At 37.4% G+C, this 13,373-nt stretch overlaps 2 protein-coding genes across 4 annotated transcripts in view; both read left to right on the forward strand.

The window, feature by feature from the left end:
* Nucleotides 1–2,964, forward strand: part of LOC138322838 (interferon-induced protein 44-like) — a 28,583-nt gene extending 25,619 nt beyond the window's left edge. For both annotated transcript variants that reach the window (XM_069266973.1, XM_069266971.1), the window contains one exon: nucleotides 275–2,964. In XM_069266973.1, coding sequence (XP_069123074.1) covers nucleotides 275–591 — 317 coding nt within the window. In that variant the 3' untranslated portion in view covers nucleotides 592–2,964. The remainder of the gene's footprint in view (nucleotides 1–274) is intronic.
* Nucleotides 2,965–4,352: 1,388 nt separating this feature from the next.
* On the forward strand, nucleotides 4,353–13,371 carry LOC138322837 (interferon-induced protein 44-like). 2 transcript variants are annotated; one of them, XM_069266970.1, is made up of 6 exons: nucleotides 4,353–4,622; nucleotides 6,678–6,775; nucleotides 7,905–8,102; nucleotides 8,233–8,379; nucleotides 9,854–10,025; nucleotides 10,679–13,371. In XM_069266970.1, the coding sequence occupies exons 2-6, from the start codon at nucleotides 6,686–6,688 to the stop codon at nucleotides 10,993–10,995; spliced, it is 924 nt and encodes a 307-aa protein (XP_069123071.1). In that variant the 5' UTR covers nucleotides 4,353–4,622; nucleotides 6,678–6,685; the 3' UTR covers nucleotides 10,996–13,371. The 2 variants fall into 2 exon arrangements, with proteins under 2 accessions (XP_069123071.1, XP_069123070.1); XM_069266969.1 differs by lacking the exon at nucleotides 4,353–4,622 and having other exon boundaries at nucleotides 4,633–6,775.
* Nucleotides 13,372–13,373: the final 2 nt, after the last annotated feature.

Genomic DNA, 13,373 nt, shown 5'->3' on the forward strand with positions numbered 1-13,373 from the left:
ATACAAAATGTAGAATTTTTAATAAAAGCTAACCTCCTTTGGCGTGTTTGTGACTACGAAGAATTCAGGTCCTTTGGGCCTTTTTAAAATCACAGAAGGGAACAGAAGTGACATTTTAAAGGGACAACTAGTAATACTTTAAAATGCAAAGTTTCAAGGATATAGGGCTGTGGGCAGATTTTTAACATTGCCTTGAACACCACCTTTATCCTGATATTAAGTACGTCACGCAATTTATTTTAGATCTCATAATAATTTTATATGTCTTTCACAGGAATACCCCAGGTTGTGCTGATGACTAAAATTGACAAAATCTGTGAGGAAATATCCAATGATGTCAGCAAAGTTTTCTACAGTACTGCAATAAAGGATAGTGTGGAAAAAGTTGCCATGGTGATGGGTTTACCCCGGTCACATGTACTTCCTGTCAAGAACTATGAGTGCGAGGTAGAACTTGACCAGAACACCAACATCCTGGCACTTCTCAGTCTCAGACGGATTCTACATTTTGTTGGTGACTACCAGCAGAACAAACTTGACGAGATTGAGGCTGAGCAGATGGCAAAAATGAAATTTTGTAATTTTTTATGACTATTTAAACGATGTCAAATTTTACATGATTTTAATTTTGAATTATGGTTTATTGTCCCGATGTTGTTTTACTCTGATGATGTCATAAATGCTTTAAAAACATGTTTCTTTAGCCGTTCTAGTCTAACAAGACGATATATTGATTTCGTTTTGTGTGGAAATCTGATGAATCCACGTTTACGAAAGGAGCATGCTAATGACCTCTCCTTGTATAATCTCTTTTATTTATACATTTTAATACGTATCGTCATATATTTATATTCATTATTATTGTAGTAATGTCCATAAATGTTTAATTGAAAAAATAATAACCCCATGCCAGTCAGGATTCCGCCAGGCGATTCGACAATTCATCAATTACTAAGCATACAAATATTTGGAGAGGACAATATACTCTGGGAGGAAAGTACGTATTGTTTTCTTTGATATTAGTAAGGCGTTTGGCCATGTGTGCTACACAAGTCTTTTACATAAACGTATCAATATTGGAATGAGCGATAAAATTATAAAAGTTTATAACCTCTTAATCTAATAGAAAGCAAAGATTTTATTGATGAGATATCGTCTAATTTTGTTTCTAAAGTTTAAAAGTGGTGTACCTCGGAGTTCTAACCATGCATCTCTTTTATTTCTAATTTATATAAATGATGTCCCAAACGATATCACAAAAATTATTAGATTATTTGCTGATGACACTTCAATTTATGTATTAGTTGCAACACCTGCACTGGCAGAAGACCGGTTGATTTGAAAATAGACAATCGTTGCTGTAAAGTATGGCTTGTATATTTTAATCCTAAAAACTGAATATAAGACTGTTTCTAGAAGTAAGGAAACTCCTGATCATGCGGATATTTACTTGAATCATAGTCGTATAGAAAATGCTTTCTACCTTTCCCTTCGTTTAATTATTACGCTCATGTTGTCACGGAATATAACAATTTTAGTACACTTCGCAATGAAATATTAGGTCTTATGTTGAAAACATATGCTGCATATCGGTATCGATATTTTCACTCAATATTGACCAATCAGAACACATTAAGTACAGTGAAAATATTGTTTTGGTGGAGAAAATATCAAACCAAAAATATAATACTGTGTGCATCTTTCCACGCTTTTAGGTGCATTTGATTATTCTTTGAAACTTGTGTGGAACTAAATTAGTAGCGGGAAATAATAAAAGAGTGATACATAAGGTATCGCTGCAGATTGAAAAACATGTACCGGTAGCATAGACGTAAAACGTGATCAATAGAATATCCATTGTTTTTTTATGAATAACAGTTACATTTCATCTCTTGAGATGGAAACTTTTTCATATATTCGATGGATCCTGACTTTCATTTCAAGACGGTGCCATAACCAGCAAGACGCTTTCTCCGCAGCTACACAAATTCTCCTCCAGGCTGATGGCATTGCCTTCCCCCGTACTCCTAAATGTTGCAACATCAAACCTTAACTGCGAACAGCTATGCCTTCCATCCTTTCTCTTTGCAGTCTGCTATTAGATCCGCATACTTCAAGTTCTTCCTTTAATGCGCCTTTGCACAATTTTCCTCCCAGGTTACTGTGAGCTCCACTACGATGCTATATCTGGAATGGTTCGATATCACGGACGTAATGTAGTATCCACTATTGGGAAAACTATTGCGATGTTGTAGCTGATTTCTTCCGCTCCACTGTCTCGCCTTCAGCCCCTGTGGCAATGATATCCGACACCCTGACAAGATGTGTGTCATTGATCCCTGGCTACCACAGAGCTGACATGTTAGGTCATCAATAAGTCTCCACTGGTGAAGATTTGATGGGGATGGTAGTGCATCGTATTCCGCTATTTACAGAAATGCTATCCTGTTTTGGTCTTTCATCCACACTTCTGACCGAGACAGTTTCCTGCTTGGCAATTCCCACTTCATCCACATCCCTTGCTTACTTTCCCAACTCAACAGCTTTTGTCTTTCTCTTTTCCTCCTCTAACCGCCTGACCTCGTCCTGAACCACCTTTCGCCTCTCTGGCACTGATGTGTTTCTTCCACTGTTGAAAGTGCTACAACCATAGTCCTTGCCTTCCGCTGCACGTGTTTCCAACCACATGGCGTAGTTCCAGCATACTTTCAGCCTGGTCTACAGATGTCGATGCTGACCACTTTCTTCCTATCCTTGTCTGGACACGTGTTCCACTGTCTTTTGCATCTAAGGAGTCCCGCAATGCCATGTCTATGTTATGTCATGAAAGCGGTAATTGTAACTTCGGGTTGTAAATCCTAGTGGGATTCCAAGGCATCGCCGCAGATAAATGCTTGCTGCTCTCTCCAACTTTCGTAACTGGAACCTCGTAGATCAGTAACAGCCACATCAGCCTTGACAAAACCTCATGTTGGTACGTCAAAGCTTTATACTTTCCAGGTGGTCTGCTTCAATCCACCGTTTTCATCCATGATATTGCCTCTAATAGGGTCATCTTTATCGAGTTGTTATCTGACAGCGACTCATCAAACCACTTCCCTAAATAGAAATAAGGAATATTCACTGTTTAACGCACTTGACTCTGATTTTTCTATAATCTTTGTACTGATGTGACAGTTTTCCGATTGTATAAATTTTATGTGTTACCGTATTCGACCCAATAAGCGCCCAGGGCGCTTAAAAATTGATAAAAATGAAAAGGTGCTAATAAGTCAAAATTATTGCAAATTTCTACCGTTTTATGTAGTTTTGGTCCTTATTTGTGCATGGGCAATTGAAATTGAGGCCTCAAAAAGAGGGAGGGGCGCTTATAGGGACATGGGCGTTTATTGGATCGAATACGGTATTATATATGTTATATTTTATTTCTTCTTAAATATTACAATGTATGAAACACAATAAGTTTATATTGTTAATAAAATAAGTAAAATAAAACTAAACACCATAATAAATCGTGTGTATATAATGTGTGAAAGGGTACTTAAAATGATATTAGTAAGTTGAAAGTGATGAGCAAAGGTTGTACGATTGACCGACTGATGTATGAGGCTGTTTTGATCGGGCTGACCCCAGGGCCCCCAAACCTGGCAGCTCTCCAAACGTGCTGGGAAAATAAAATTGTGTTTGTTTTGAAGAAAAATAGATAAAAAGTAAATATTACACATGTATTGTCAACAGGTTATCTAGTATGGCTTGTTTGAGAGGATAGTATTGTCGGGGGATGGAATATTACCCGAGCCGAAGGCTGTATTTATCCAAAAAAAGTCTATGTATCAAAATAATTGGTGTCATGAAGATAGTGAACCATCTTCTGCAAAAAAAAAGCAACATACATGAATTTGCTTCCTTCTCCGTATACAACAGCCTGTCCGCCATCTTGACCGAAGGGCAACATTATAATCACCTCATGTACTAGTGATGTAACAATAAGTTCCGTTCAATTCCGCGCTACTTCAATCGTGTCCGCTTCCCCGGGTACTATTTTTTGAAAATAGTACCCACCATGTGTGCAGTCAATCAAATCTAGTATTTCGTCACGTGATGTACTTATTGTTATTGCATCAAGGGATTATGTATAAATACCCTAGTACTTTTTACAGACCGTCTTCATCATAATAATTATTCATATTCAAATTTTCTTGTATTATGCATGTTTTCATTGAATAAATTATATGTCAGATTAAATTCTGAGTTACGTATATCCTTATTAATGTTGAATATAATATTCTACTGTTTTATTTTAGTCATGTTCGGCATAAAAATAATCATGCCCCTATGTGTCGGGATATATTTACACTTATCTCCATGGAAAGAACTCTTTACTAGGAGATAACTCTAGATGTGTCCCTCATACTTGTATTGGTTGATAACAAAACTATATCGGGATAGGCATTTCATGTATACAACTCTGTTATCCTACAACTCTGTGGGTGTTTCCTATCTTATGTGACAACTTACATTTTAGTCTCGGGATTTCCGTGTTATACTTTCGGTTTTATTACCGAGAAAGCAGACAGTATTGCAGGCACTCTTTAATCCGCTTCACTGAACGGTCTATCGAGGTACGTATAGTTATGATTACTTATCATTTCTGATATAGATGAATTTGTGTTTGACTTATTTTGCTGAAATATTTACCTTCTTATGATTAATTTTTAAAAAAACCACGTTATCAAGAATATCTTTCTGGTTAAAAAATGTTGTACAACGCTGGGCAAGTGTCGGATTTTACTATATAATGTGACCCTGTGTAGAATATCAGGACAGTAATCATATCTTGCATTTGAAAGTGGAGCTTTCGACGCCATTTTGCTTCGCATACGTAATTACACCTCCGCATACCAAAACACGTTAGACCCCAGCGTTGTGGCTCTACGATATCTGAGGCATATACACAAACCATATCAATATATTCTGTCAATAAATATGCTATATGTGTATCTATAGTATCCACTGTCGTAGTATATTTGGTCTGCGTTAATTTGTTCGAAGGTTACGTTTATATCAAATATATCTTCTTTCCTTTTAGTACGATATTCCCTTTTGAGTACCCATATGTATGTACTAATTGTCCCAGCCATTAATCAATCATAAACCACGAATTTCTTAAATGAAAACACTTGTTAAATGGGACACAGGTCGTTATAATATGGATAGATCTAAATAAACGAACTGTATTAATCTATAATTGAAAACTTTACTCAGTCAGTTTTTAGCTCACCTGAACTGCAGGGCCGGTGAGCTTATGCTATGGCGCGCCATCAGTCGTCCGTCCGTCCATCAACATTTCCTTTAAAACGCTACTATTCATAGAGTTCTGCATGGAATGTGACAAAATTTGCCCAGAAACATCATTGGGGGAAGAGTTTGTATAAATTTTGGCTCTAACTCCCCACCCTCTCCCCCCGGGGGCAGGAGGGACGGGGCCCAATAGGGGAAATAGAGGTAATTCCTTTAGATCGCTACTAGTCATACAGTTTTGCATGGAATGTGACCAAATTTGGCCAGATAAAATCATTGGAGGAAGGGAAACAGAGTTTGTATAAATTTTTGCTCTGACCCCCCGGGGGCAGGAGGGGCGATGCCCAATAGGGGAAATAGAGGCTAATCCTTTAAATCGCTACTAGTCATAGAGTTCTGCACGGAATGTAACCAAATTTGGCCAGAAACATTCTTTAGGTAAGGTGAACAGAATTTGTATAAATTTTTGCTCTGACCCACCGGGGGCAGGAGGGGCGGGGCCCATAGGGGAAATAGAGTTAAATCCTTTTAAATCGATACTAGTCATAGCGTTCTGCATGGAATGCAACCAAATTCGGCCAGAAACATCATTGGGGGAAGGGGAACAGACAGAGTATGTATGAATTGTGGCTCTGAGCCCCCGGGGGCAGGAGGGGCGGGGCCCAATAAGGGAAATAGAGGTAAATGCTTTAAATCGCTACTTGTCGTAGAGTTCTGCATGGAATGTAACTAAATTTGGCCAGAAACATTCTTTGGGTAAAAGAACAGAATTTGTATAAATTTTGACCCTGACCCCCTGGGGCAGGAGGGGCGGGGCCCAATAGGAGAAATAGAGGTAATTCCTTTAAATCGCTACTAGTCATAGAGTTCTGTATGGAATGTAACCAAATTTGGCCAGAAACATCATTGGGGGAAGGGGAACAGAGTTTGTATAAATTTTGGCTCTGAGCCCCCGGGGACAGGAGGGGCAGGGCCCAATAGGGTAAATAGAGGTAAATGCTTTAAATCGCTACTAGTCATAGATGTCTGCATGGGATATAACCAAATTTGGTCAGCTGGAGCAGAAATTAGAAACAATGATCCTGTATTCAGAACGTTATTTGGTATTACAATAACCAGGTGGGCGATACAGGCCCTCTGGGCCTCTTGTTTGTTATCATCACGATGTTAATAGACGATATAATTAACGACCTAGAATTGTGAAATAAAAGAAATATCCCTGTTTCGTTATCTACACAAACCCCTTTTCTAATAGTATTGTCCGACTGTAGGGATACAATTACAGGTTACTTGTCTGAGTTTTATTCAATCTATCCATTGTTTTGTAATGATTATGTATTTTTCTATTCTGCTTCTCTTGATCTCTGAACTGGCAGCGAAAACTATGGAGGAACTGAGAGAAGAGGAAGCACTCAGGAAGGAGACGCAGATAGCGGAGAAACCGTGGTTACGGAATGTCGACTGGAGTACAAAGGTAATTTTATGTATTCAGTGCACGCATGTATATCAGGAAGTGTTGTTGTTAAACCGTTCTCCTTGACCTTGCCGGCCTGGTTAGGATTCCTGACAAGGGTGTGAAAACGAATCACCAACCTGCTCGCGCGGGATTCATACGGGCGCTCTGGTTCCCTCTAGCGCGGTATTATCCGTGCAATCGAACGTGTCATTTGTGTATTGAGTCATATAACTTATTTATTTAATATTGATATAACCGAAGTTAAAGATGACAATACACTATCGCTATTTAGCTGATGCATGTTGGTATTGTATATTTAAAATAATTTCTAACAAAACAGATATGAAGCTGACCTATTTACCAGGAAATAAATCGTTTTCAGTATGATATACACTTAAGATAAAACTTCAGGTTTAGACAGCACGTGAAAGCAAAACATTAACTAAATGTAAACATTCATTTTGAAAATCACATGAATTAAATTAAGATTTAATTCCATTCATAAATCAACATATATACGCTCTAATTCTAATCTCAATATTTCTTTTATTAGTTACTATGAAGAAATGCCCTGTTAGTCTTAGAGTGTTTCTAATACTTTATTGTCTAGATATCATCGACCTTCTGCGTCAGTGGCAGTTATACTTATTTAACATGCTGTCTTCGCAATTTAATTTGACATTTATCAATAAATGTTATATTGATCATTATCATTACCGCCGGTACTCAACTGTAAACTACAACAAACTTTATATAATTGATTATAACTTCAAACACTGCATATTAAAATGTTTACAAATCTGTATTTACATTTCCGCTGCAGCCCCAGTACGTGACCTTACCAAGCGCAGTTGACATCCATCAGCCTATGAACTGCCATCTACTTATTATGAAGTCATTATCGAATTATTTCCTCAATATAGACGCAAATGTTAGAGGGCTTCATGCAGTTCGCCTCTGTCCCATTTATACAGACTATGAAAGCTATCTGAAAGAAATCCAATGCTTAATGTACTTATTTTTGCCATGAAACTTACATATTAAAGTTAAAAATAGAAATGAGAATTTCACGTTTTATTAGTCCATGTGCAGTTCTTATAGTGGTTATATTCTACAAATGAGAGAATGTGTTTATTAAAAATTCTAGCTGGAAGAGCAGTTGAAAGATAAGGTTGCTTCATATAAACCACTATCGGGACTGAACTTGAAACAAGCCATGATCCTCTTAGTCGGACAGGTCGGGGCTGGCAAGTCTAGCTACTTCAACACCATCAACTCTATCTTCAGAGGGCAAATCAGTATCCAGGCAAACGCAGGAAGTGCCGAAAAAAGTTTGACAACTTCTGTGAGTAAATTATATTAAAATCATTTGAATGTTTTTTGCATTATGTTAAAAAAATATCATTTATTTAGAGTTTAGTATACTATAAGTGCATTGTGTAGTGACTAAAATATCTCATTTTATTTTACCACAGTTCCGGAAGTATCAAGTTAGGGACGGATACGCTGGCAAACCCCTCAACTTTCGTTTATGTGACACTCGAGGACTGGAAGAAGATGAAGGTCTTGAAGATCAGGAAATAGGCTATTTGCTTGATGGGCATGTGCCTGAAAAGTACAAGGTGAACAAACACTTCACTTCATGACATAGAATGTCCATTATGTTTGCATTTGTGGTGTGTGTGATGTGTTGCCTTTGACCTGTGGTTACATTTTACTACTTACACAGAATCAATGACAGCGTGAATTACACAACTTATATTTCAGAAGGATGGTTTAAACCAACCAGCCATCTTCAAATACAGTATAATTATATTATCCACAAATAAATTAACATTTTCTGTAATTACCTGTGTTGTGTAAGTAATGAACAATGTGTTGATTCCACATTTGTAAGGTTATTTTGAACCCATACTAAATTACTCAATTAGAGGCAGCGTTAGCCGATTAGGATTTCCGACATAATACCACTATACATACACCTCTGGGTCGAGAGTTTCAATCCCATGTAGGACAGTTGTCAGGTACTGACTGCTGGTCGGTGGTTTTTCCAGGTACTCCGTTTCTCCTCCACCATCCAACCTTAAATAATCCTGACCAATATAACGTGTTACATATTGTCGTATGGTCAACGGAGTTACCTCCCTTCAGTACTGCAAGTCGTTATTAAGACGGCTCATGTTCAACAATAACGAGCTGTTATATCGAGATATATTATCCTCGTCGAGTATTACATACTGTGTGCAAGTCGCACATCAGTGGCGAAAAAGCCTATGGTTACGCCGTCTTACGGATATGCCACGTTTCATAGCACCAAAAGCATTGGACAGATATAGTTTATCGGATTGGTAAAACTAAGGAACGTTTCGTGCGGTTTAGATAATGGCTTCTATACTAAACAATAATGATTGGTACATTGTGGATTGTCATTACATATAAAATGGAAAGGGTAGCTAAGCATTAGTTATCAGTTAATTACTTGTATAAGAAATAGCTTTATAACTTTTAAATTCAGTCATTTACTTAATACTGTATACAACCCAGCAAATATGCAGAAGTACAATTCGTTTGCAGACAATGAGATTTGTCCACTAACACGCGGGATTCCATCTGATATGACAACTCAAAAATGTAAAATGTATTTAGTTAGCTTATCTAATTCTTGAAATTGTAAAGGGATACATCTGTTTTCAAATTATTGAAAAAACCAATAATGGAACAGCAGCATATATTGTCTAAGCGAATTTATTTAGGTATATTCTATTTCCACCTAGATCATTGGGAATGGTATTTTGAATTAAGCAAACGTCCACAAACGGTTCGGCCGTTCGTCTATCACGCTTTTGTTTGAGTTTCAATATACCTTAAATGTGGACCGGTGTCAAAAAAAAATGTCCAGGAGAATATTATGGGATAATTGAGACCAGGTTAACCTACCTGCACAAGTACACATAATGCGTTGGAACCTCATATATTTGGAAATTAAACTCTAAACCCTGTGAATATTTAACACCATTGTTTTATCATGTTCTACAAGTGGTGAAACAGAGTATGTGAATTTGTTGGAATTTATTTTAGCAAAATCTTTAATTTCAGTTCAATCCTAGCGTTCCTCTAACGACCGACACCATTGGATTCGTAAAGATGCCTACCCTCGCTGATCAGATGCACTGTGTAGCATTTGTCCTGGACGCTAGTACTGTGGACGTCATTCCCGTGAAAGTAGTGGAGCGGATCAAAGCCATGCAGACACGAATAAACCAAAGAGGTAATACTTCGTATTTAGAAATTTGTTTAGATAATTTTCATATCCCATGAGCATACACGGTTTTGTTTAGGCGTGTCAATCTAATCTACCCGCACTCTCTATTTCTAAGTCACTCAAAAACTGTTTTTCCCGGATTCTAATTTTAAAACTAATTTACACTTAAACAGAAAATGTCATGGGAATATTTTTGATGGGGAGTAAAATTGTAGACAAAACCAGTAACAGGGTGAAGATGGCAAAAAGCAAAGTTTCGTTTTCGTTTTTTTCCAAAAAGTGTTAATTTTTCGTATAAAATATTATTGCAAACAAATTTTTCAGTTAAACATCTAAAATAAATGACTTAGATATAAAGTATACGATCTACTCAAATGATTTATGAATACAAAATGTAGAATTTTTAATAAAAGCTAACCTCCTTTGGCGTGTTTGTGACTACGAAGAATTCAGGTCCTTTGGGCCTTTTTAAAATCACAGAAGGGAACAGAAGTGACATTTTAAAGGGACAACTAGTAATACTTTAAAATGCAAAGTTTCAAGGATATAGGGCTGTGGGCAGATTTTTAACATTGCCTTGAACACCACCTTTATCCTGATATTAAGTACGTCACGCAATTTATTTTAGATCTCATAATAATTTTATATGTCTTTCACAGGAATACCCCAGGTTGTGCTGATGACTAAAATTGACAAAATCTGTGAGGAAATATCCAATGATGTCAGCAAAGTTTTCTACAGTACTGCAATAAAGGATAGTGTGGAAAAAGTTGCCATGGTGATGGGTTTACCCCGGTCACATGTACTTCCTGTCAAGAACTATGAGTGCGAGGTAGAACTTGACCAGAACACCAACATCCTGGCACTTCTCAGTCTCAGACGGATTCTACATTTTGTTGGTGACTACCAGCAGAACAAACTTGACGAGATTGAGGCTGAGCAGATGGCAAAAATGAAATTTTGTAATTTTTTATGACTATTTAAACGATGTCAAATTTTACATGATTTTAATTTTGAATTATGGTTTATTGTCCCGATGTTGTTTTACTCTGATGATGTCATAAATGCTTTAAAAACATGTTTCTTTAGCCGTTCTAGTCTAACAAGACGATATATTGATTTCGTTTTGTGTGGAAATCTGATGAATCCACGTTTACGAAAGGAGCATGCTAATGACCTCTCCTTGTATAATCTCTTTTATTTATACATTTTAATACGTATCGTCATATATTTATATTCATTATTATTGTAGTAATGTCCATAAATGTTTAATTGAAAAAATAATAACCCCATGCCAGTCAGGATTCCGCCAGGCGATTCGACAATTCATCAATTACTAAGCATACAAATATTTGGAGAGGACAATATACTCTGGGAGGAAAGTACGTATTGTTTTCTTTGATATTAGTAAGGCGTTTGGCCATGTGTGCTACACAAGTCTTTTACATAAACGTATCAATATTGGAATGAGCGATAAAATTATAAAAGTTTATAACCTCTTTATCTAATAGAAAGCAAAGATTTTATTGATGAGATATCGTCTAATTTTGTTTCTAAAGTTTAAAAGTGGTGTACCTCGGAGTTCTAACCATGCATCTCTTTTATTTCTAATTTATATAAATGATGTCCCAAACGATATCACAAAAATTATTATTAGATTATTTGCTGATGACACTTCAATTTATGTATTAGTTGCAACACCTGCACTGGCAGAAGACCGGTTGATTTGAAAATAGACAATCGTTGCTGTAAAGTATGGCTTGTATATTTTAATCCTAAAAACTGAATATAAGACTGTTTCTAGAAGTAAGGAAACTCCTGATCATGCGGATATTTACTTGAATCATAGTCGTATAGAAAATGCTTTCTACCTTTCCCTTCGTTTAATTATTACGCTCATGTTGTCACGGAATATAACAATTTTAGTACACTTCGCAATGAAATATTAGGTCTTATGTTGAAAACATATGCTGCATATCGGTATCGATATTTTCACTCAATATTGACCAATCAGAACACATTAAGTACAGTGAAAATATTGTTTTGGTGGAGAAAATATCAAACCAAAAATATAATACTGTGTGCATCTTTCCACGCTTTTAGGTGCATTTGATTATTCTTTGAAACTTGTGTGGAACTAAATTAGTAGCGGGAAATAATAAAAGAGTGATACATAAGGTATCGCTGCAGATTGAAAAACATGTACCGGTAGCATAGACGTAAAACGTGATCAATAGAATATCCATTGTTTTTTTATGAATAACAGTTACATTTCATCTCTTGAGATGGAAACTTTTTCATATATTCGATGGATCCTGACTTTCATTTCAAGACGGTGCCATAACCAGCAAGACGCTTTCTCCGCAGCTACACAAATTCTCCTCCAGGCTGATGGCATTGCCTTCCCCCGTACTCCTAAATGTTGCAACATCAAACCTTAACTGCGAACAGCTATGCCTTCCATCCTTTCTCTTTGCAGTCTGCTATTAGATCCGCATACTTCAAGTTCTTCCTTTAATGCGCCTTTGCACAATTTTCCTCCCAGGTTACTGTGAGCTCCACTACGATGCTATATCTGGAATGGTTCGATATCACGGACGTAATGTAGTATCCACTATTGGGAAAACTATTGCGATGTTGTAGCTGATTTCTTCCGCTCCACTGTCTCGCCTTCAGCCCCTGTGGCAATGATATCCGACACCCTGACAAGATGTGTGTCATTGATCCCTGGCTACCACAGAGCTGACATGTTAGGTCATCAATAAGTCTCCACTGGTGAAGATTTGATGGGGATGGTAGTGCATCGTATTCCGCTATTTACAGAAATGCTATCCTGTTTTGGTCTTTCATCCACACTTCTGACCGAGACAGTTTCCTGCTTGGCAATTCCCACTTCATCCACATCCCTTGCTTACTTTCCCAACTCAACAGCTTTTGTCTTTCTCTTTTCCTCCTCTAACCGCCTGACCTCGTCCTGAACCACCTTTCGCCTCTCTGGCACTGATGTGTTTCTTCCACTGTTGAAAGTGCTACAACCATAGTCCTTGCCTTCCGCTGCACGTGTTTCCAACCACATGGCGTAGTTCCAGCATACTTTCAGCCTGGTCTACAGATGTCGATGCTGACCACTTTCTTCCTATCCTTGTCTGGACACGTGTTCCACTGTCTTTTGCATCTAAGGAGTCCCGCAATGCCATGTCTATGTTATGTCATGAAAGCGGTAATTGTAACTTCGGGTTGTAAATCCTAGTGGGATTCCAAGGCATCGCCGCAGATAAATGCTTGCTGCTCTCTCCAACTTTCGTAACTGGAACCTCGTAGATCAGTAACAGCCACATCAGCCTTGACAAAACC

Source organism: Argopecten irradians, chromosome 5 (assembly GCF_041381155.1).
Source record: "Argopecten irradians isolate NY chromosome 5, Ai_NY, whole genome shotgun sequence".
NCBI lineage: Eukaryota > Metazoa > Mollusca > Bivalvia > Pectinida > Pectinidae > Argopecten > Argopecten irradians.